The 24,881-nt window shown below is 58.7% G+C and overlaps 1 protein-coding gene across 1 annotated transcript in view; it reads right to left on the bottom strand.

Moving 5' to 3' along the window:
* Nucleotides 1-23,859, bottom strand: part of mtx1b (metaxin 1b) — a 58,391-nt gene extending 34,532 nt beyond the window's left edge. The window contains exon 1 of the mRNA XM_072490687.1: nucleotides 23,701-23,859. Coding sequence (XP_072346788.1) covers nucleotides 23,701-23,781 — 81 coding nt within the window. The 5' untranslated portion in view covers nucleotides 23,782-23,859. The remainder of the gene's footprint in view (nucleotides 1-23,700) is intronic.
* Nucleotides 23,860-24,881: the final 1,022 nt, after the last annotated feature.

Below are 24,881 nucleotides of genomic sequence, written 5' to 3' on the forward strand. Positions count from 1 at the left end.
TTAAATTTATGTCCCCTTGTAATGGTTTGTTCCACCTGGGGAAAAAGTCTCTGACTGTCTACTTTATCTATTCCCCTGATCATCTTATAAACCTCTATCAAGTCACCCCTCATCCTTCTCCGTTCTAATGAGAAAAGGCCTAGCACCCTCAACCTTTCCTCGTAAGACCTACTCTCCCTTCCAGGCAACATCCTGGTAAATCTCCTTTGCATCTTTTCCAAAGCTTCCACATCCTTCCTAAAATGAGGCGACCAGAACTGTACACAGTACTCCAAATGTGGCCTTACCAAAGTTTTGTACAGCTGCATCATCACCTCACGGCTCTTAAATTCATTCCCTTTGTTAATGAACGCGAGCACACCATAGGCCTTCTTCACAGCTCTATCCACTTGAGTGGCAACTTTCAAAGATGTATGAACATAGACCCCAAGATCTCTCTGCTCCTCCACATTGCCAAGAACTCTACCGTTAACCCTGTATTCCGCATTCATATTTGTCCTTCCAAAATGGACAACCTCACACTTTTCAGGGTTAAACTCCATCTGCCACTTCTCAGCCCAGCTCTGCATCCTATCTATCTCTCTTTGCAGCTGACAACAGCCCTCCTCACTATCCACAACTCCACCAATCTTCGTATCATCTGCAAATTTACTGACCCACCCTTCAACTCCCTCATCCAAGTCATTAATGAAAATCACAAACAGCAGAGGACCCAGAACTGATCCCTGCGGTACGCCACTGGTAACTGGGATCCAGTCTGAATATTTGCCATCCACCACCACTCTCTGACTTCTATCGGTTAGCCAGTTCGTTATCCAACTGGTCAAATTTCCCACTATCCCATGCCTCCTTACTTTCTGCAGAAGCCTACCATGGGGAACCTTATCAAATGCCTTACTAAAATCCATGTACACTACATCCACTGCTTTACCTTCATCCACATGCTTGGTCACCTCCTCAAAGAATTCAATAAGACTTGTAAGGCAAGACCTACCCCTCACAAATCCATGCTGACTATCCCTAATCAAGCAGTGTCTTTCCAGATGCTCAGAAATCCTATCCTTCAGTACCCTTTCCATTACTTTGCCTACCACCGAAGTAAGACTAACTGGCCTGTAATTCCCAGGGTTATCCCTAGTCCCTTTTTTGAACAGGGGCACGACATTCGCCACTCTCCAATCCCCTGGTACCACCCCTGTTGACAGTGAGGACGAAAAGATCATTGCCAAGTTTAGCTGAACCTTTCTTGACCAAGATCGCCCAGACAATGTGGGAGGCACGGTAGCACAGTGGTTAGTACTGTTGCTTCACAGCTCCAGGGTCCCAGGTTCGATTCCCGGCTTGGGTCACTGTCTGTGCGGAGTCTGCACGTCCTCCCCGTGTGTGCGTGGGTTTCCTCCGGGTGCTCCGGTTTCCTCCCACAGTCCAAAGATGTGCAGGTTAGGTGGATTGGCCGTGCTAAATTGCCCTTAGTGTCCAAAACAAAAGGTTAAGTGGGGGTTACTGGGTTACGGAGATAGGGTAGATAGGTGGGCTTGAGTAGGGTGCTCTTTCCAAGGGCCTGTGCAGACTTGATGGGCCGAATGGCCTCCTTCTGCACTGTAAATTCTATGAATGCTGGGAAATTTCCTTGAACAATGGGTGGTGGTTAGCACTGCTGCCTCACAGCGCCAGGGACCCGGGTCAGCACGGTGACACAGTGGTTAGCACTGCTGCCTCACAGTGCCAGGGACCTGGGTCAGCACGGTGTCACAGTGGTTAGCACTGCTGCCTCACAGCGCCAGGGACCCGGGTCACCACGGTGTCACAGTGGTTAGCGCTGCTGCCTCACAGCGCCAGGGACCCGGGTCACCACGGTGTCACAGTGGTTAGCGCTGCTGCCTCACAGTGCCAGGGACCCGGGGCAGCACGGTGACACAGTGGGTAGCACTGCTGCCTCACAGTGCCAGGGACCCGGGTCAGCACGGTGTCACAGTGCTTAGCGCTGCTGCCTCACAGCGCCAGGGACCCGGGCCAGCACGGTGTCACAGTGGTTAGCGCTGCTGCCTCACAGCGCCAGGGACCCGGGTCAGCACGGTGTCACAGTGGTTAGCGCTGCTGCCTCACAGCGCCAGGGACCCGGGTCAGCACGGTGTCACAGTGGTTAGCACTGCTGCGTCACCGCGCCAGGGACCCGGGTCAGCACGGTGTCACAGTGGTTAGCGCTGCTGCCTCACAGTGCCAGGGAACCCGGGTTCAAGTGACCCTGTGTCGAGTCTGCACGTTCTTCCCATGTCTGCGTGGGTTTCCTCCGGGTGCTCCGGTTTCCTCCCACAAGTCCCGAAAGATGTGCTTGTTCGGTGAATTGGATACGCCAAATTGTCCCTAGGTGGGGTTACAAGGATAGGGTGGGGGATTGGGCCTAGGTTAGGCTGCTCCTTCAGAGGGTCGGTACAGACTAGATTGGCCGAATGGCCTCCTTCTGCACTGTAAGGACTCTATACTATGATTCTTGGGCAGGAGTCAATGACCCCGCAGGTTTCCTTTCCTGTGGCCCGTTTCAGTGCCTTGTGTGCAGTCTCCTCAGCACTACAACAGTAAGTGTACTGAGAACTTCGATCCTCCATTTGAAGTCCCCAGGAATTCGCAGTTGTCCGATAGCTTTTTTTCATTTTCTGAAAACCCTTTTCCTGACACGAACTGTCGCAATGGACCGGATGATTCGCCGATACCCGCTACAAACTGAATGGTGTCCAAGTGTTTGCTGGAGTTATTTTTAATTGCCACATCCATGATTTTGCCTTGGAAGTCGGAGATATTCGCACGACTTCACTGCCCACAGCGCCCAGGCCTGCATCGATAAATTCCTTCATCTGGCTTCCAGAATCGTCAGCGAAAGTCGTTTTTCTCACCTGGTTTGTCCATGGCCAGGTCTCATCAGCAGTTTCTCTTTCGTTACATTCTTTGTTGTAGCCGCAAAGGAGGTAAAGGCCGAGGTGGCACACATCGAGTCGGTATACCAGAGTGAAAGGGGTTTATTTTCAAGGTGCTGTTCAGACAGGATACCCGCGCAGCACTGGCCAGGGGGACCCGCGCAGCACTGGCCAGGGGGACCCGCGCAGCACTGGCCAGGGGGACCCGCGCAGCACTGGCCAGGGGGACCCGCGCAGCACTGGCCAGGGGGACCCGCGCAGCACTGGCCAGGGGGACCCGCGCAGCACTGGCCAGGGGGACCCGCGCAGCACTGGCCAGGGGGACCCGCGCAGCACTGGCCAGGGGGACCCGCGCAGCACTGGCCAGGGGGACCCGCGCAGCACTGGCCAGGGGGACCCGCGCAGCACTGGCCAGGGGGACCCGCGCAGCACTGGCCAGGGGGACCCGCGCAGCACTGGCCAGGGGGACCCGCGCAGCACTGGCCAGGGGGACCCGCGCAGCACTGGCCAGGGGGACCCGCGCAGCACTGGCCAGGGGGACCCGCGCAGCACTGGCCAGGGGGACCCGCGCAGCACTGGCCAGGGGGACCCGCGCAGCACTGGCCAGGGGGACCCGCGCAGCACTGGCCAGGGGGACCCGCGCAGCACTGGCCAGGGGGACCCGCGCAGCACTGGCCAGGGGGACCCGCGCAGCACTGGCCAGGGGGACCCGCGCAGCACTGGCCAGGGGGACCCGCGCAGCACTGGCCAGGGGGACCCGCGCAGCACTGGCCAGGGGGACCCGCGCAGCACTGGCCAGGGGGACCCGCGCAGCACTGGCCAGGGGGACCCGCGCAGCACTGGCCAGGGGGACCCGCGCAGCACTGGCCAGGGGGACCCGCGCAGCACTGGCCAGGGGGACCCGCGCAGCACTGGCCAGGGGGACCCGCGCAGCACTGGCCAGGGGGACCCGCGCAGCACTGGCCAGGGGGACCCGCGCAGCACTGGCCAGGGGGACCCGCGCAGCACTGGCCAGGGGGACCCGCGCAGCACTGGCCAGGGGGACCCGCGCAGCACTGGCCAGGGGGACCCGCGCAGCACTGGCCAGGGGGACCCGCGCAGCACTGGCCAGGGGGACCCGCGCAGCACTGGCCAGGGGGACCCGCGCAGCACTGGCCAGGGGGACCCGCGCAGCACTGGCCAGGGGGACCCGCGCAGCACTGGCCAGGGGGACCCGCGCAGCACTGGCCAGGGGGACCCGCGCAGCACTGGCCAGGGGGACCCGCGCAGCACTGGCCAGGGGGACCCGCGCAGCACTGGCCAGGGGGACCCGCGCAGCACTGGCCAGGGGGACCCGCGCAGCACTGGCCAGGGGGACCCGCGCAGCACTGGCCAGGGGGACCCGCGCAGCACTGGCCAGGGGGACCCGCGCAGCACTGGCCAGGGGGACCCGCGCAGCACTGGCCGGGGGACCCGCGCAGCACTGGCCAGGGGGACCCGCGCAGCACTGGCCAGGGGGACCCGCGCAGCACTGGCCAGGGGGACCCGCGCAGCACTGGCCAGGGGGACCCGCGCAGCACTGGCCAGGGGGACCCGTGCAGCAGTGACCAGGTGGACCCGTGCAGCAGTGACCAGGTGGACCCACACGGCAGTGACCTGGAGGACACACACGGCAGTGACCTGGGGGACCCACACGGCAGTGACCTGGGGGACACACACGGCAGTGACCTGGGGGGACACACGGCAGTGACCTGGGGGGACACACGGCAGTGACCTGGGACACACACACGGCAGTGACCTGGGGGACACACACGGCAGTGACCTGGGGGACCCACACGGCAGTGACCTGGGGGACCCACACGGCAGTGACATGGGGGACACACACGGCAGTGACCTGGGGGACACACACGGCAGTGACCTGGGGGACACACACGGCAGTGACCTGGGGGACACACACGGCAGTGACCTGGGGGACACACACGGCAGTGACCTGGGGGACACACACGGCAGTGACCTGGGGGACACACACGGCAGTGACCTGGGGGGGACACACACGGCAGTGACCTGGGGGGGACACACGGCAGTGACCTGGGGGGACACACGGCAGTGATCTGGGGACACACACGGCAGTGACCTGGGGGACACACACGGCAGTGACCTGGGGGACCCACACGGCAGTGACCTGGGGGACCCACACGGCAGTGACCTGGGGGACCCACACGGCAGTGACCTGGGGGACCCACACGGCAGTGACCTGGGGGACCCACACGGCAGTGACCTGGGGGACCCACACGGCAGTGACCTGGGGGACACACACGGCAGTGACCTGGGGGACCCACACGGCAGTGACCTGGGGGACACACACGGCAGTGACCTGGGGGACCCACACGGCAGTGACCTGGGGGACCCACACGGCAGTGACCTGGGGGACCCACACGGCAGTGACCTGGGGGACCCACACGGCAGTGACCTGGGGGACCCACACGGCAGTGACCTGGGGGACACACACGGCAGTGACCTGGGGGACACACACGGCAGTGACCTGGGGGACACACACGGCAGTGACCTGGGGGACACACACGGCAGTGACCAGGGGGACACACACGGCAGTGACCTGGGGGACACACACGGCAGTGACCTGCGGGACACACACGGCAGTGACCTGGGGGACCCACACGGCAGTGACCTGGGCGACCCACACGGCAGTGACCTGGGGGGGACACACGGCAGTGACATGGGGGACCCACACGGCAGTGACATGGGGGACCCACACGGCAGTGACATGGGGGACCCACACGGCAGTGACATGGGGGACCCACACGGCAGTGACCTGGGGGACACACACGGCAGTGACCTGGGGGACCCACGGCAGTGACCTGGGGGACACACACGGCAGTGACCTGGGGGACACACACGGCAGTGACCTGGGGGACACACACGGCAGTGACCTGGGGGACACACACGGCAGTGACCTGGGGGGGACACACACGGCAGTGACATGGGGGACCCACACGGCAGTGACCTGCGGGACACACACGGCAGTGACCTGGGGGACACACACGGCAGTGACATGGGGGACCCACACGGCAGTGACCTGGGGGACCCACACGGCAGTGACCAGGGGGACACACACGGCAGTGACCTGGGGGACCCACACGGCAGTGACCTGGGGGACCCACACGGCAGTGACCTGGGGGACCCACACGGCAGTGACCTGGGGGACACACACGGCAGTGACCTGGGGGACCCACACGGCAGTGACCTGGGGGACCCACACGGCAGTGGGAGTGAAGGCGGTATTCACATGGGGAAAACACTGAAGCACTCCGCCATCACAGACTGAAAGTCACCAGCAGTGCTCACCCCCACGCCCGCCAGCCTCAACGTTGAAGAAGAAAACTGCCCTGAAGTGGCCAATTGATGGATAATGTGCGGCTCGTCTGGGGCTAACAGGGGTCAGAGGACACCCTCACCAGCACGGTCAGTCTCTCTCTGTCTCCCCCACACCAGCACAGTCAGTGACACTCTGTCTCCCTCACCAGCACGGTCAGTCTCTCACTCTCTCTCTCACCAGCACGGTCAGTCTCTCTCTGTCTCTCTCACCAGCACGGTCAGTCTCTCTCTGTCTCTCTCTCACCAGCACGGTCAGTCTCTCTCTGTCCCTCTCACCAGCACGGTCAGTCTCTCTCTGTCTCTCTCACCAGCACGGTCAGTCTCTCTCTGTCTCTCCCTCACCAGCACGGTCAGTCTCTCTCTGTCTCTCCCTCACCAGCACGGTCAGTCTCTCTCTGTCTCTCTCTCACCAGCACGGTCAGTCTCTCTCTGTCTCTCCCTCACCAGCACGGTCAGTCTCTCTCTGTCTCTCTCACCAGCACGGTCAGTCTCTCTCTGTCTCTCTCACCAGCACGGTCAGTCTCTCTCTGTCTCTCTCTCACCAGCACGGTCAGTCTCTCTCTGTCCCTCTCACCAGCACGGTCAGTCTCTCTCTGTCTCTCTCTCACCAGCACGGTCAGTCTCTCTCTGTCTCTCCCTCACCAGCACGGTCAGTCTCTCTCTGTCTCTCTCACCAGCACGGTCAGTCTCTCTCTGTCTCTCTCTCACCAGCACGGTCAGTCTCTCTCTGTCTCTCTCACCAGCACGGTCAGTCTCTCTCTGTCTCTCTCTCACCAGCACGGTCAGTCTCTCTGTCTCTCTCTCACCAGCACGGTCAGTCTCTCTGTCTCTCTCTCACCAGCACGGTCAGTCTCCCTCTGTCTCTCTCTCACCAGCACGGTCAGTCTCTCTCTCTCTCTGTCTCCCTCACCAGCACGGTCAGTCTCTCTCTCTCTCTGTCTCTCTCACCAGCACGGTCAGTCTCTCTCTGTCTCTCTCTCACCAGCACGGTCAGTCTCTCTCTGTCTCTCTCTCACCAGCACGGTCAGTCTCTCTCTCACCAGCACGGTCAGTCTCTCTCTGTCTCTCTCTCACCAGCACGGTCAGTCTCTCTCTGTCTCTCTCTCACCAGCACGGTTAGTCTCTCTCTGTCTCTCTCTCACCAGCACGGTCAGTCTCTCTCTGTCTCTCTCTCACCAGCACGGTCAGTCTCTCTCTGTCTCTCTCTCACCAGCACGGTCAGTCTCTCTCTGTCTCCCTCACCAGCACGGTCAGTCTCTCTCTCACCAGCACGGTCAGTCTCTCTCTGTCTCTCTCACCAGCACGGTCAGTCTCTCTCTGTCTCTCTCTCACCAGCGTGGTCAGTCTCTCTCTGTCTCTCCCTCACCAGCACGGTCAGTCTCTCTCTGTCTCTCTCTCACCAGCACGGTCAGTCTCTCTCTGTCTCTCTCACCAGCACGGTCAGTCTCTCTCTGTCTCTCTCTCACCAGCACGGTCAGTCTCTCTCTGTCTCTCCCTCACCAGCACGGTCAGTCTCTCTCTGTCTCCCTCACCAGCACGGTCAGTCTCTCTCTGTCTCCCTCACCAGCACGGTCAGTCTCTCTCTGTCTTTCCCTCACCAGCACGGTCAGTCTCTCTCTGTCTCTCCCTCACCAGCACGGTCAGTCTCTCTCTCTCTGTCTCTCCCTCACCAGCACGGTCAGTCTCTCTCTCTCTGTCTCTCTGTCTCTCCCTCACCAGCACGGTCAGTGTCTCTCAGTCTCTCTCACCAGCACGGTCAGTCTCTCTCTGTCTCTCCCTCACCAGCACGGTCAGTCTCTCTCTGTCTCTCCCTCACCAGCACGGTCAGTCTCTCTCTGTCTCTCCCTCACCAGCACGGTCAGTCTCTCTCAGTCTCTCTCACCAGCACGGTCAGTCTCTCTCTGTCTCTCTCTCACCAGCACGGTCAGTCTCTCTCTGTCGCTCTCACCAGCACGGTCAGTCTCTCTCTGTCTGTCTCTCACCAGCACGGTCAGTCTCTCTCTGTCTCTCCCTCACCAGCACGGTCAGTCTCTCTCTGTCTCTCCCTCACCAGCACGGTCAGTCTCTCTCTGTCTCTCTCTCACCAGCACGGTCAGTCTCTCTCTGTCTCTCTCACCAGCACGGTCAGTCTCTCTCTGTCTCTCTCTCACCAGCACGGTCAGTCTCTCTGTCTCTCTCTCACCAGCACGGTCAGTCTCTCTGTCTCTCTCTCACCAGCACGGTCAGTCTCCCTCTGTCTCTCTCTCACCAGCACGGTCAGTCTCTCTCTCTCTCTGTCTCCCTCACCAGCACGGTCAGTCTCTCTCTCTCTCTGTCTCTCTCACCAGCACGGTCAGTCTCTCTCTGTCTCTCTCTCACCAGCACGGTCAGTCTCTCTCTGTCTCTCTCTCACCAGCACGGTCAGTCTCTCTCTCACCAGCACGGTCAGTCTCTCTCTGTCTCTCTCTCACCAGCACGGTCAGTCTCTCTCTGTCTCTCTCTCACCAGCACGGTTAGTCTCTCTCTGTCTCTCTCTCACCAGCACGGTCAGTCTCTCTCTGTCTCTCTCTCACCAGCACGGTCAGTCTCTCTCTGTCTCTCTCTCACCAGCACGGTCAGTCTCTCTCTGTCTCCCTCACCAGCACGGTCAGTCTCTCTCTCACCAGCACGGTCAGTCTCTCTCTGTCTCTCTCACCAGCACGGTCAGTCTCTCTCTGTCTCTCTCTCACCAGCGCGGTCAGTCTCTCTCTGTCTCTCCCTCACCAGCACGGTCAGTCTCTCTCTGTCTCTCTCTCACCAGCACGGTGAGTCTCTCTCTGTCTCTCTCACCAGCACGGTCAGTCTCTCTCTGTCTCTCTCTCACCAGCACGGTCAGTCTCTCTCTGTCTCTCCCTCACCAGCACGGTCAGTCTCTCTCTGTCTCCCTCACCAGCACGGTCAGTCTCTCTCTGTCTCCCTCACCAGCACGGTCAGTCTCTCTCTGTCTTTCCCTCACCAGCACGGTCAGTCTCTCTCTGTCTCTCCCTCACCAGCACGGTCAGTCTCTCTCTCTCTGTCTCTCTGTCTCTCCCTCACCAGCACGGTCAGTGTCTCTCAGTCTCTCTCACCAGCACGGTCAGTCTCTCTCTGTCTCTCCCTCACCAGCACGGTCAGTCTCTCTCTGTCTCTCCCTCACCAGCACGGTCAGTCTCTCTCTGTCTCTCCCGCACCAGCACGGTCAGTCTCTCTCAGTCTCTCTCACCAGCACGGTCAGTCTCTCTCTGTCTCTCTCTCACCAGCACGGTCAGTCTCTCTCTGTCTCTCTCACCAGCACGGTCAGTCTCTCTCTGTCTCTCTCACCAGCACGGTCAGTCTCTCTCTGTCTCCCTCACCAGCACGGTCAGTCTCTCTCTGTCTCTCTCTCACCAGCGCGGTCAGTCTCTCTCTGTCTCTCTCTCACCAGCACGGTCAGTCTCTCTCTGTCTCTCCCTCACCAGCACGGTCAGTCTCTCTCTGTCTCTCTCACCAGCACGGTCAGTCTCTCTCTGTCTCCCTCACCAGCACGGTCAGTCTCTCTCTGTCTCCCTCACCAGCACGGTCAGTCTCTCTCTGTCTTTCCCTCACCAGCACGGTCAGTCTCTCTCTGTCTCTCCCTCACCAGCACGGTCAGTCTCTCTCTCTCTGTCTCTCTGTCTCTCCCTCACCAGCACGGTCAGTGTCTCTCAGTCTCTCTCACCAGCACGGTCAGTCTCTCTCTGTCTCTCCCTCACCAGCACGGTCAGTCTCTCTCTGTCTCTCCCTCACCAGCACGGTCAGTCTCTCTCTGTCTCTCCCGCACCAGCACGGTCAGTCTCTCTCAGTCTCTCTCACCAGCACGGTCAGTCTCTCTCTGTCTCTCTCTCACCAGCACGGTCAGTCTCTCTCTGTCTCTCTCACCAGCACGGTCAGTCTCTCTCTGTCTCTCTCACCAGCACGGTCAGTCTCTCTCTGTCTCCCTCACCAGCACGGTCAGTCTCTCTCTGTCTCTCTCTCACCAGCGCGGTCAGTCTCTCTCTGTCTCTCTCTCACCAGCACGGTCAGTCTCTCTCTGTCTCTCCCTCACCAGCACGGTCAGTCTCTCTCTGTCTCTCTCACCAGCACGGTCAGTCTCTCTCTGTCTCTCCCTCACCAGCGCGGTCAGTCTCTCTCTGTCTCTCCCTCACCAGCACGGTCAGTCTCTCTCTGTCTCCCTCACCAGCACGGTCAGTCTCTCTCTGTCTCTCCCTCACCAGCACGGTCAGTCTCTCTCTGTCTCTCTCACCAGCACGGTCAGTCTCTCTCTGTCGCTCCCTCACCAGCACGGTCAGTCTCTCTCTGTCTCTCTCTCACCAGCACGGTCAGTCTCTCTCTGTCTCTCTCACCAGCACGGTCAGTCTCTCTCTGTCTCCCTCACCAGCACGGTCAGTCTCTCTCTGTCTCTCCCTCACCAGCACGGTCAGTCTCTCTCTGTCTCTCTCACCAGCACGGTCAGTCTCTCTCTGTCTCTCCCTCACCAGCGCGGTCAGTCTCTCTCTGTCTCTCCCTCACCAGCACGGTCAGTCACTCTCTCTCTGTCTCCCTCACCAGCACGGTCAGTCTCTCTCTGTCTCCCTCACCAGCACGGTCAGTCTCTCTCTGTCTCTCCCTCACCAGCACGGTCAGTCTCTCTCTGTCTCCCTGACCAGCACGGTCAGTCCCTCTCTGTCTCTCTCTCACCAGCACGGTCAGTCTCTCTCTGTCTCTCTCTCACCAGCACGGTCAGTCTCTCTCTGTGTCTCTCTCACCATCACGGTCAGTCTCTCTCTGTCTCTCTCACCAGCACGGTCAGTCTCTCTCTGTCTCTCTCACCAGCACGGTCAGTCTCTCTCTGTCTCTCTCACCAGCACGGTCAGTCTCTCTCTGTCTCCCTCACCAGCACGGTCAGTCCCTCTCTGTCTCTCCCTCACCAGCACGGTCAGTCTCTCTCTGTCTCTCTCACCAGCACGGTCAGTCTCTCTCTGTCTCTCCCTCACCAGCGCGGTCAGTCTCTCTCTGTCTCTCCCTCACCAGCACGGTCAGTCTCTCTCTCTCTCTGTCTCCCTCACCAGCACGGTCAGTCTCTCTCTGTCTCTCCCTCACCAGCACGGTCAGTCTCTCTCTGTCTCTCTCTCACCAGCACAGTCAGTCTCTCTCTGTCTCTCTCACCAGCACGGTCAGTCTCTCTCTCTCTGTCTCCCTCACCAGCACGGTCAGTCTCTCTCTGTCTCTCCCTCACCAGCACGGTCAGTCTCTCTCTGTCTCCCTCGCCAGCACGGTCAGTCTCTCTCTGTCTCTCTCACCAGCACGGTCAGTCTCTCTCTGTCTCTCCCTCACCAGCACGGTCAGTCTCTCTCTGTCTCTCTCTCACCAGCACGGTCAGTCTCTCTCTGTCTCTCCCTCACCAGCACGGTCAGTCTCTCTCTGTCTCCCTCACCAGCACGGTCAGTCTCTCTCTGTCTCTCCCTCACCAGCACGGTCAGTCTCTCTCTGTCTCTCTCTCACCAGCACGGTCAGTCTCTCTCTGTCTCTCTCACCAGCACGGTCAGTCTCTCTCTGTCTCTCCCTCACCAGCACGGTCAGTCTCTCTCTGTCTCTCCCTCACCAGCACGGTCAGTCTCTCTCTGTCTCTCACTCACCAGCATGGTCAGTCTCTCTCTGTCTCTCCCTCACCAGCACGGTCAGTCTCTCTCTCACCAGCACGGTCAGTCTCTCTCTGTCTCTCTCTCACCAGCACGGTCAGTCTCTCTCTGTCTCTCTCACCAGCACGGTCAGTCTCTCTCTGTCTCCCTCACCAGCACGGTCAGTCTCTCTCTGTCTCCCCCTCACCAGCACGGTCAGTCTCTCTCTGTCTCTCTCACCAGCACGGTCAGTCTCTCTCTGTCTCTCTCACCAGCACGGTCAGTCTCTCTCTGTCTCTCTCACCAGCACGGTCAGTCTCTCTCTGTCTCTCTCTCACCAGCACGGTCAGTCTCTCTCTGTCTCCCTCACCAGCACGGTCAGTCTCTCTCTGTCTCTCTCTCACCAGCACGGTCAGTCTCTCTCGGTCTCTCTCTCACCAGCACGGTCAGTCTCTCTCTGTCTCTCTCTCACCAGCACGGTCAGTCTCTCTCTGTCTCTCTCTGACCAGCACGGTCAGTCTCTCTCTGTCTCTCTCCGACCAGCACGGTCAGTCTCTCTGTCTCTCCCTCACCAGCACGGTCAGTCTCTCTCTGTCTCCCTCACCAGCACGGTCAGTCTCTCTCTGTCTCTCACTCACCAGCACGGTCAGTCTCTCTCTGTCTCCATCACCAGCACGGTCAGTCTCTCTCTGTCTCTCCCTCACCAGCACGGTCAGTCTCTCTCTGTCTCTCCCTCACCAGCACGGTCAGTCTCTCTCTGTCTCTCCCTCACCAGCACGGTCAGTCTCTCTCTGTCTCTCCCTCACCAGCACGGTCAGTCTCTCTCTGTCTCTCTCACCAGCACGGTCAGTCTCTCTATCTCTCTCACCAGCACGGTCAGTCTCTCTCTGTCACTCCCTCACCAGCACGGTCAGTCTCTCTCTGTCTCTCTCTCACCAGCACGGTCAGTCTCTCTGTCTCTCTCACCAGCACGGTCAGTCTCTCTCTGTCTCCCTCACCAGCACGGTCAGTCTCTCTCTGTCTCTCTCACCAGCACGGTCAGTCTCTCTCTGTCTCTCTCTCACCAGCACGGTCAGTCTCTCTCTGTCTCTCTCACCAGCACGGTCAGTCTCTCTCTGTCTCCCTCACCAGCACGGTCAGTCTCTCTCTGTCTCCCCCTCACCAGCACGGTCAGTCTCTCTCTGTCTCTCTCACCAGCACGGTCAGTCTCTCTCTGTCTCTCTCACCAGCACGGTCAGTCTCTCTCTGTCTCTCTCACCAGCACGGTCAGTCTCTCTCTGTCTCTCTCTCACCAGCACGGTCAGTCTCTCTCTGTCTCCCTCACCAGCACGGTCAGTCTCTCTCTGTCTCTCTCTCACCAGCACGGTCAGTCTCTCTCGGTCTCTCTCTCACCAGCACGGTCAGTCTCTCTCTGTCTCTCTCTCACCAGCACGGTCAGTCTCTCTCTGTCTCTCTCTGACCAGCACGGTCAGTCTCTCTCTGTCTCTCCCTCACCAGCACGGTCAGTCTCTCTCTGTCTCCCTCACCAGCACGGTCAGTCTCTCTCTGTCTCTCACTCACCAGCACGGTCAGTCTCTCTCTGTCTCCATCACCAGCACGGTCAGTCTCTCTCTGTCTCTCCCTCACCAGCACGGTCAGTCTCTCTCTGTCTCTCCCTCACCAGCACGGTCAGTCTCTCTCTGTCTCTCCCTCACCAGCACGGTCAGTCTCTCTCTGTCTCTCCCTCACCAGCACGGTCAGTCTCTCTCTGTCTCTCTCACCAGCACGGTCAGTCTCTCTATCTCTCTCACCAGCACGGTCAGTCTCTCTCTGTCACTCCCTCACCAGCACGGTCAGTCTCTCTCTGTCTCTCTCTCACCAGCACGGTCAGTCTCTCTGTCTCTCTCACCAGCACGGTCAGTCTCTCTCTGTCTCCCTCACCAGCACGGTCAGTCTCTCTCTGTCTCTCTCACCAGCACGGTCAGTCTCTCTCTGTCTCTCTCTCACCAGCACGGTCAGTCTCTCTCTGTCTCCCTCACCAGCACGGTCAGTCTCTCTCTGTCTCTCTCTCACCAGCACGGTCAGTCTCTCTGTCTCTCTCACCAGCACGGTCAGTCTCTCTCTGTCTCCCTCACCAGCACGGTCAGTCTCTCTCTGTCTCCCCCTCACCAGTACGGTCAGTCTCTCTCTGTCTCTCTCACCAGCACGGTCAGTCTCTCTCTGTCTCTCTCACCAGCACGGTCAGTCTCTCTCTGTCTCTCCCTCACCAGCACGGTCAGTCTCTCTCTGTCTCTCTCTCACCAGCACGGTCAGTCTCTCTCTGTCTCCCCCTCACCAGCACGGTCAGTCTCTCTCTGTCTCTCCCTCACCAGCACGGTCAGTCTCTCTCTGTCTCTCTCTCACCAGCACGGTCAGTCTCTCTCTGTCTCTCTCTCACCAGCACGGTCAGTCTCTCTCTGTCTCTCTCACCAGCACGGTCAGTCTCTCTCTGTCTCTCCCTCACCAGCACGGTCAGTCTCTCTCTGTCTCCCCCTCACCAGCACGGTCAGTCTCTCTCTGTCTCTCTCACCAGCACGGTCAGTCTCTCTCTGTCTCTCTCTCACCAGCACGGTCAGTCTCTCTCTGTCTCTCCCTCACCAGCACGGTCAGTCTCTCTGTCTCTCTCTCACCAGCACGGTCAGTCTCTCTCTGTCTCCCTCACCAGCACGGTCAGTCTCTCTCTGTCTCTCCCTCACCAGCACGGTCAGTCTCTCTCTGTCTCTCTCTCACCAGCACGGTCAGTCTCTCTCTGTCTCTCCCTCACCAGCACGGTCAGTCTCTCGCTGTCTCTCTCACCAGCACGGTCAGTCTCTCTCTGTCTCTCCCTCACCAGCACGGTCAGTCTCTCTCTGTCTCTCCCTCACCAGCACGGTCAGTCTCTCTCTCTGTCTCTCTCTCACCAGCACGGTCAGTCTCTCACTGTCTCTCTCACCAGCACGGTCAGTCTCTCTCTGTCTCTCTCTCACCAGCACGGTCAGTCTCTCTCTGTCTCTCTCTCACCAGCACGGTCAGTCTCTCTCTGTCTCTCTCACCAGCACGGTCAGTCTCTCTCTGTCTCTCCCTCACCAGCACGGTCAGTCTCTCTCTGTCTCTCTCACCAGCACGGTCACTCTCTCGGTCTCTCTCACCAGCACGGTCAGTCTCTCCTCTGTCTCTCTCACCAGCACGGTCAGTCTCTCTCTGTCTCTCCCTCACCAGCACGGTCAGTCTCTCTCTGTCTCTCACCAGCACGGTCAGTCTCTCTCTGTCTCTCTCACACCAGCACGGTCAGTCTCTCTCTCACCAGCACGGTCAGTCTCTCTCTGTCTCTCTCACCAGCACGGTCAGTCTCTCTCTGTCTCTCCCTCACCAGCACGGTCAGTCTCTCTCTGTCTCTCACCAGCACGGTCAGTCTCTCTCTGTCTCTCTCACACCAGCACGGTCAGTCTCTCTCTGTCTCTCTCACACCAGCACGGTCAGTCTCTCTCTCACCAGCACGGTCAGTCTCTCTCTGTCTCTCTCACCAGCACGGTCAGTCTCTCTCTGTCTCTCCCTCACCAGCACGGTCAGTCTCTCTCTGTCTCTCACCAGCACGGTCAGTCTCTCTCTGTCTCTCTCACACCAGCACGGTCAGTCTCTCTCTGTCTGTCTCTCACCAGCACGGTCAGTCTCTCTCTGTCTCCCCCTCACCAGCACGGTCAGTCTCTCTCTGTCTCTCTCACCAGCACGGTCAGTCTCTCTGTCTCTCCCTCACCAGCACGGTCAGTCTCCCTCTGTCTCTCCCTCACCAGCACGGTCAGTCTCTCTCTGTCTCTCTCTCACCAGCACGGTCAGTCTCTCTCTGTCTCTCTCACCAGCACGGTCAGCCTCTCTCTGTCTCTCCCTCACCAGCACGGTCAGTCTCTCTCTGTCTCTCACCAGCACGGTCAGTCTCTCTCTGTCTCTCTCACACCAGCACGGTCAGTCTCTCCTCTGTCTCTCTCACCAGCACGGTCAGTCTCTCTCTGTCTCTCTCACCAGCACGGTCAGTCTCTCTCTGTATCCCTCACCAGCACGGTCAGTCTCTCTCTGTCTCTCTCACCAGCACGGTCAGTCTCTCTCTGTCTCTCCCTCACCAGCAAGGTCAGTCTCTCTCTGTCTCTCACCAGCACGGTCAGTCTCTCTCTGTCTCTCTCACACCAGCACGGTCAGTCTCTCTCTCACCAGCACGGTCAGTCTCTCTCACCAGCACGGTCAGTCTCTCTCTGTCTCTCTCTCACCAGCACGGTCAGTCTCTGTCTCTCTCACCAGCACGGTCAGTCTCTCTCTGTCTCTCTCTCACCAGCACGGTCAGTCTCTCTCTGTCTCCCCCACCAGCACGGTCAGTCTCTCTCTGTCTCTCTCACCAGCACGGTCAGTCTCCCTCTGTCTCTCTCTCACCAGCACGGTCAGTCTCTCTCTGTCTCTCTCTCACCAGCACGGTCAGTCTCTCTCTGTCTCTCCCTCACCAGCACGGTCAGTCTCTCTCTGTCTCTCTCTCACCAGCACGGTCAGTCTCTCTCTGTCTCCCCCACCAGCACGGTCAGTCTCTCTCTGTCTCCCCCACCAGCACGGTCAGTCTCTCTCTGTCTCTCTCTCACCAGCACGGTCAGTCTCTCTCTGTCTCTCTCTCACCAGCACGGTCAGTCTCTCTCTGTCTCTCCCTCACCAGGACGGTCAGTCTCTCTCTGTCTCTCTCACCAGCACGGTCAGTCTCTCTCTGTCTCTCTCTCACCAGCACGGTCAGTCTCTCTCTCTCTCCCCCTCACCAGCACGGTCAGTCTCTCTCTCTCTGTCTCCCTCACCAGCACGGTCAGTCTCTCTCTGTCTCTCTCACCAGCACAGTCAGTCTCTCTCTGTCTCTCTCTCACCAGCACGGTCAGTCTCTCTCTGTCTCTCTCACCAGCACGGTCAGTCTCTCTCTCTCTGTCTCCCTCACCAGCACGGTCAGTCTCTCTCTGTCTCTCTCACCAGCACGGTCAGTCTCTCTCTGTCTCTCTCTCACCAGCACGGTCAGTCTCTCTCTGTCTCTCCCTCACCAGCACGGTCAGTCTCTCTCTGTCTCTCTCTCACCAGCACGGTCAGTCTCTCTCTGTCTCCCCCACCAGCACGGTCAGTCTCTCTCTGTCTCCCCCACCAGCACGGTCAGTCTCTCTCTGTCTCTCTCTCACCAGCACGGTCAGTCTCTCTCTGTCTCTCTCTCACCAGCACGGTCAGTCTCTCTCTGTCTCTCTCTCACCAGCACGGTCAGTCTCTCTCTGTCTCTCTCTCACCAGCACGGTCAGTCTCTCTCTGTCTCTCCCTCACCAGCACGGTCAGTCTCTCGCTGTCTCTCTCACCAGCACGGTCAGTCTCTCTCTGTCTCTCCCTCACCAGCACGGTCAGTCTCTCTCTGTCTCTCCCTCACCAGCACGGTCAGTCTCTCTCTCTGTCTCTCTCTCACCAGCACGGTCAGTCTCTCACTGTCTCTCTCACCAGCACGGTCAGTCTCTCTCTGTCTCTCTCTCACCAGCACGGTCAGTCTCTCTCTGTCTCTCTCTCACCAGCACGGTCAGTCTCTCTCTGTCTCTCTCACCAGCACGGTCAGTCTCTCTCTGTCTCTCCCTCACCAGCACGGTCAGTCTCTCTCTGTCTCTCTCACCAGCACGGTCACTCTCTCGGTCTCTCTCACCAGCACGGTCAGTCTCTCCTCTGTCTCTCTCACCAGCACGGTCAGTCTCTCTCTGTCTCTCCCTCACCAGCACGGTCAGTCTCTCTCTGTCTCTCACCAGCACGGTCAGTCTCTCTCTGTCTCTCTCACACCAGCACGGTCAGTCTCTCTCTCACCAGCACGGTCAGTCTCTCTCTGTCTCTCTCACCAGCACGGTCAGTCTCTCTCTGTCTCTCCCTCACCAGCACGGTCAGTCTCTCTCTGTCTCTCACCAGCACGGTCAGTCTCTCTCTGTCTCTCTCACACCAGCACGGTCAGTCTCTCTCTGTCTCTCTCACACCAGCACGGTCAGTCTCTCTCTCACCAGCACGGTCAGTCTCTCTCTGTCTCTCTCACCAGCACGGTCAGTCTCTCTCTGTCTCTCCCTCACCAGCACGGTCAGTCTCTCTCTGTCTCTCACCAGCACGGTCAGTCTCTCTCTGTCTCTCTCACACCAGCACGGTCAGTCTCTCTCTGTCTGTCTCTCACCAGCACGGTCAGTCTCTCTCTGTCTCCCCCTCACCAGCACGGTCAGTCTCTCTCTGTCTCTCTCACCAGCACGGTCAGTCTCTCTGTCTCTCCCTCACCAGCACGGTCAGTCTCCCTCTGTCTCTCCCTCACCAGCACGGTCAGTCTCTCTCTGTCTCTCTCTCACCAGCACGGTCAGTCTCTCTCTGTCTCTCTCACCAGCACGGTCAGCCTCTCTCTGTCTCTCCCTCACCAGCACGGTCAGTCTCTCTCTGTCTCTCACCAGCACGGTCAGTCTCTCTCTGTCTCTCTCACACCAGCACGGTCAGTCTCTCCTCTGTCTCTCTCACCAGCACGGTCAGTCTCTCTCTGTCTCTCTCACCAGCACGGTCAGTCTCTCTCTGTATCCCTCACCAGCACGGTCAGTCTCTCTCTGTCTCTCTCACCAGCACGGTCAGTCTCTCTCTGTCTCTCCCTCACCAGCAAGGTCAGTCTCTCTCTGTCTCTCACCAGCACGGTCAGTCTCTCTCTGTCTCTCTCACACCAGCACGGTCAGTCTCTCTCTCACCAGCACGGTCAGTCTCTCTCACCAGCACGGTCAGTCTCTCTCTGTCTCTCTCTCACCAGCACGGTCAGTCTCTGTCTCTCTCACCAGCACGGTCAGTCTCTCTCTGTCTCTCTCTCACCAGCACGGTCAGTCTCTCTCTGTCTCCCCCACCAGCACGGTCAGTCTCTCTCTGTCTCTCTCACCAGCACGGTCAGTCTCCCTCTGTCTCTCTCTCACCAGCACGGTCAGTCTCTCTCTGTCTCTCTCTCACCAGCACGGTCAGTCTCTCTCTGTCTCTCCCTCACCAGCACGGTCAGTCTCTCTCTGTCTCTCTCTCACCAGCACGGTCAGTCTCTCTCTGTCTCCCCCACCAGCACGGTCAGTCTCTCTCTGTCTCCCCCACCAGCACGGTCAGTCTCTCTCTGTCTCTCTCTCACCAGCACGGTCAGTCTCTCTCTGTCTCTCTCTCACCAGCACGGTCAGTCTCTCTCTGTCTCTCCCTCACCAGGACGGTCAGTCTCTCTCTGTCTCTCTCACCAGCACGGTCAGTCTCTCTCTGTCTCTCTCTCACCAGCACGGTCAGTCTCTCTCTCTCTCCCCCTCACCAGCACGGTCAGTCTCTCTCTCTCTGTCTCCCTCACCAGCACGGTCAGTCTCTCTCTGTCTCTCTCACCAGCACAGTCAGTCTCTCTCTGTCTCTCTCTCACCAGCACGGTCAGTCTCTCTCTGTCTCTCTCACCAGCACGGTCAGTCTCTCTCTCTCTGTCTCCCTCACCAGCACGGTCAGTCTCTCTCTGTCTCTCTCACCAGCACGGTCAGTCTCTCTCTGTCTCTCTCTCACCAGCACGGTCAGTCTCTCTCTGTCTCTCCCTCACCAGCACGGTCAGTCTCTCTCTGTCTCTCTCTCACCAGCACGGTCAGTCTCTCTCTGTCTCCCCCACCAGCACGGTCAGTCTCTCTCTGTCTCCCCCACCAGCACGGTCAGTCTCTCTCTGTCTCTCTCTCACCAGCACGGTCAGTCTCTCTCTGTCTCTCTCTCACCAGCACGGTCAGTCTCTCTCTGTCTCTCTCTCACCAGCACGGTCAGTCTCTCTCTGTCTCTCTCTCACCAGCACGGTCAGTCTCTCTCTGTCTCTCCCTCACCAGCACGGTCAGTCTCTCTCTGTCTCTCTCACCAGCACGGTCAGTCTCTCTCTGTCTCTCTCTCACCAGCACGGTCAGTCTCTCTCTGTCTCTCTCTCACCAGCACGGTCAGTCTCTCTCTGTCTCTCTCTCACCAGCACGGTCAGTCTCTCTCTCTCTCACCAGCACAGTCAGTCTCTCTCTGTCTCTCGCTCACCAGCACGGTCAGTCTCTCTCTGTCTCTCTCACCAGCACGGTCAGTCTCTCTCTGTCTCTCTCACCAGCACGGTCAGTCTCTCTCTGTCTCTCCCTCACCAGCACGGTCAGTCTCTCTCTGTCTCTCTCTCACCAGCACGGTCAGTCTCTCTCTGTCTCTCCCTCACCAGCACGGTCAGTCTCTCTCTGTCTCTCCCTCACCAGCACGGTCAGTCTCTCTCTGTCTCTCTCACACCAGCACGGTCAGTCTCTCTCTGTCTCTCCCTCACCAGCACGGTCAGTCTCTCTCTGTCTCTCCCTCACCAGCACGGTCAGTCTCTCTCTGTCTCTCCCTCACCAGCACGGTCAGTCTCTCTCTGTCTCTCCCTCACCAGCACGGTCAGTCTCTCTCTGTCTCTCTCACCAGCACGGTCAGTCTCTCTCTGTCTCTCTCACCAGCACGGTCAGTCTCTCTCTGTCTCTCTCACCAGCACGGTCAGTCTCTCTCTGTCTCTCTCACCAGCACGGTCAGTCTCTCTCTGTCTCCCTCACCAGCACGGTCAGTCTCTCTCTCTCTCTGTCCCTCTCACCAGCACGGTCAGTCTCTCTCTGTCTCTCTCACCAGCACGGTCAGTCTCTCTCTGTCTCTCTCACCAGCACGGTCAGTCTCTCTCTGTCTCTCCCTCACCAGCACGGTCAGTCTCTCTCTGTCTCTCTCTCACCAGCACGGTCAGTCTCTCTCTGTCTCTCTCACCAGCACGGTCAGTCTCTCTGTCTCTCTCTCACCAGCACGGTCAGTCTCTCTCTGTCTCTCTCACCAGCACGGTCAGTCTCTCTCTGTCTCTCTCACCAGCACGGTCAGTCTCTCTCTGTCTCTCTCACCAGCACGGTCAGTCTCTCTCTGTCTCTCTCACCAGCACGGTCAGTCTCTCTCTGTCTCTCTCACCAGCACGGTCAGTCTCTCTCTGTCTCTCTCTCACCAGCACGGTCAGTCTCTCTCTGTCTCCCTCACCAGCACGGTCAGTCTCTCTCTGTCTCCCTGACCAGCACGGTCAGTCCCTCTCTGTCTCTCTCTCACCAGCACGGTCAGTCTCTCTCTGTCTCTCTCTCACCAGCACGGTCAGTCTCTCTCTGTCTCTCACCAGCACGGTCAGTCTCTCTCTGTCTCTCTCTCACCAGCACGGTCAGTCTCTCTCTGTCTCTCTCACCAGCACGGTCAGTCCCTCTCTGTCTCTCTCTCACCAGCACGGTCAGTCTCTCTCTGTCTCTCCCTCACCAGCACGGTCAGTCTCTCTCTGTCTCCCTCACCAGCACGGTCAGTCTCTCTCTGTCTCCCTCACCAGCACGGTCAGTCTCCCTCTGTCTCTCTCTCACCAGCACGGTCAGTCTCTCTCTGTCTCTCTCTCACCAGCACGGTCAGTCTCTCTCTGTCTCTCCCTCACCAGCACGGTCAGTCTCTCTCTGTCTCTCTCTCACCAGCACGGTCAGTCTCTCTCTGTCTCTCTCACCAGCACGGTCAGTCTCTCTCTGTCTCTCCCTCACCAGCACGGTCAGTCTCTCTCTCTCTGTCTCCCTCACCAGCACGGTCAGTCTCTCTCTGTCTCTCCCTCACCAGCACGGTCAGTCTCTCTCTCTCTGTCTCCCTCACCAGCACGGTCAGTCTCTCTCTGTCTCTCCCTCACCAGCACGGTCAGTCTCTCTCTGTCTCTCTCACACCAGCACGGTCAGTCTCTCTCTCACCAGCACGGTCAGTCTCTCTCTGTCTCTCTCACCAGCACGGTCAGTCTCTCTCTGTCTCTCTCACCAGCACGGTCAGTCTCTCTCTGTCTCTCCCTCACCAGCACGGTCAGTCTCTCTCTGTCTCTCTCTCACCAGCACGGTCAGTCTCTCTCTGTCTCTCTCACCAGCACGGTCAGTCTCTCTCTGTCTCTCTCACCAGCACGGTCAGTCTCTCTCTGTCTCTCCCTCACCAGCACGGTCAGTCTCTCTCTGTCTCTCTCACCAGCACGGTCAGTCTCTCTCTGTCTCTCTCTCACCAGCACGGTCAGTCTCTCTCTGTCTCTCCCTCACCAGCACGGTCAGTCTCTCTCTGTCTCTCTCACCAGCGCGGTCAGTCTCTCTCTCACCAGCACGGTCAGTCTCTCTCTGTCTCTCTCACCAGCACGGTCAGTCTCTCTCTGTCTCCCTCACCAGCACGGTCAGTCTCTCTCTGTCTCTCTCACCAGCACGGTCAGTCTCTCTCTGTCTCTCCCTCACCAGCGCGGTCAGTCTCTCTCTGTCTCTCCCTCACCAGCACGGTCAGTCTCTCTCTGTCTCTCCCTCACCAGCACGGTCAGTCTCTCTCTGTCTCTCTCTCACCAGCGCGGTCAGTCTCTCTCTCACCAGCACGGTCAGTCTCTCTCTGTCTCTCTCACCAGCACGGTCAGTCTCTCTCTGTCTCCCTCACCAGCACGGTCAGTCTCTCTCTGTCTCTCTCACCAGCACGGTCAGTCTCTCTCTGTCTCTCCCTCACCAGCACGGTCAGTCTCTCTCTGTCTCTCTCACCAGCACGGTCAGTCTCTCTCTGTCTCTCCCTCACCAGCACGGTCAGTCTCTCTCTGTCTCTCTCTCACCAGCACGGTCAGTCTCTCTCTGTCTCTCCCTCACCAGCACGGTCAGTCTCTCTCTGTCTCTCTCACCAGCACGGTCAGTCTCTCTCTGTCTCTCTCTCACCAGCACGGTCAGTCTCTCTCTGTCTCTCCCTCACCAGCACGGTCAGTCTCTCTCTGTCTCTCTCTCACCAGCACGGTCAGTCTCTCTCTGTCTCTCCCTCACCAGCACGGTCAGTCTCTCTCTGTCTCCCTCACCAGCACGGTCAGTCTCTCTCTGTCTCTCCCTCACCAGCACGGTCAGTCTCTCTCTGTCTCTCTCTCACCAGCACGGTCAGTCTCTCTCTGTCTCTCTCTCACCAGCACGGTCAGTCTCTCTCTGTCTCTCCCTCACCAGCACGGTCAGTCTCTCTCTGTCTCTCTCTCACCAGCACGGTCAGTCTCTCTCTGTCTCCCTCACCAGCACGGTCAGTCTCTCTCTGTCTCTCCCTCACCAGCACGGTCAGTCTCTCTCTGTCTCTCTCTCACCAGCACGGTCAGTCTCTCTCTGTCTCTCTCTCACCAGCACGGTCAGTCTCTCTCTGTCTCTCTCTCACCAGCACGGTCAGTCTCTCTCTGTCTCTCTCTCACCAGCACGGTCAGTCTCTCTTTGTCTCTCTCACCAGTACGGTCAGTCTCTCTCTGTCTCTCCCTCACCAGCACGGTCAGTCTCTCTCTGTCTCTCCCTCACCAGCACGGTCAGTCTCTCTCTGTCTCTCTCTCACCAGCACGGTCAGTCTCTCTCTGTCTCTCCCTCACCAGCACGGTCAGTCTCTCTCTGTCTCTCCCTCACCAGCACGGTCAGTCTCTCTCTGTCTCTCTCTCACCAGCACGGTCAGTCTCTCTCTGTCTCCCTCACCAGCACGGTCAGTCTCTCTCGGTCTCTCTCACCAGCACGGTCAGTCTCTCTCTGTCTCTCTCTCACCAGCACGGTCAGTCTCTCTCTGTCTCTCTCTCACCAGCACGGTCAGTCTCTCTCTGTCTCTCCCTCACCAGCACGGTCAGTCTCTCTCTGTCTCTCCCTCACCAGCACGGTCAGTCTCTCTCTCTCCCCCTCACCAGCACGGTCAGTCTCTCTCTCTCCCCCCCCCCCCCCGGGCCCTGGGCCCCGGCCTCTCCCCTCTCCCCCCCGGGCTCTCACCAGGACTGTGAGGCTCTCGCTGTCCACGGACGGAAGGCCCCAGTCTCCTTTCCAACAGAACAGCTCCCAGGGCGCCGCCATTGCCCGCGCCGGAAGTGACCCTCACCCGACCCGGAAACACACCGAGCATGTCACCTAGCAACCCACACAGACCATAAACACCCCCTGGCAACCCACACAGACTAAAAACAGCCCTTGGCAACCCACACAGACTAAAAACAGCCCTTGGCAACCCACACAGACCATAAACACCCCCTGGCAACCCACACAGACCATAAACACCCCCTGGCAACCCACACAGACCATAAACAGCCCCTGGCAACCCACACAGACCATAAACAGCCCCTAGCAACCCACACAGACTAAAAACAGCCCTTGGCAACCCACACAGACCATAAACAGCCCCTGGCAACCCACACAGACCATAAACACCCCCTGGCAACCCACACAGACCATAAACAGCCCCTAGCAACCCACACAGACCATAAAGACCCCCTGGCAACCCACACAGACTAAAAACAGCCCCTGGCAACCCACACAGACCATAAACACCCCCTGGCAACCCACACAGACCATAAACACCCCCTGGCAACCCACACAGACTAAAAACAGCCCTTGGCAACCCACACAGACCATAAACAGCCCCTGGCAACCCACACAGACTAAAAACAGCCCTTGGCAACCCACACAGACCATAAACAGCCCCTGGCAACCCACACAGACCATAAACACCCCCTGGCAACCCACACAGACCATAAACAGCCCCTAGCAACCCACACAGACCATAAAGACCCCCTGGCAACCCACACAGACTAAAAACAGCCCCTGGCAACCCACACAGACTAAAAACAGCCCCTAGCAACCCACACAGACCATAAACACCCCCTGGCAACCCACACAGACCATAAACAGCCTCCTGGCAACCCACACAGACCATAAACACCCCCTGGCAATCCACACAGACTAAAAACAGCCCCTGGCAACCCACACAGACCATAAACAGCCCCTAGCAACCCACACAGACCATAAACACCCCCGGACAACCCACACAGACTCTAAACACCCCCTAGCAACCCACACAGACCATAAACACTCCCTAGCAACCCACACAGACCATAAACACTCCCTAGCAACCCACACAGACCATAAACACTCCCTAGCAACCCACACAGATCATAAAC

The sequence above is a fragment of the Scyliorhinus torazame genome, chromosome 26 (assembly GCF_047496885.1).
Source record: "Scyliorhinus torazame isolate Kashiwa2021f chromosome 26, sScyTor2.1, whole genome shotgun sequence".
Classification (NCBI taxonomy): domain Eukaryota; kingdom Metazoa; phylum Chordata; class Chondrichthyes; order Carcharhiniformes; family Scyliorhinidae; genus Scyliorhinus; species Scyliorhinus torazame.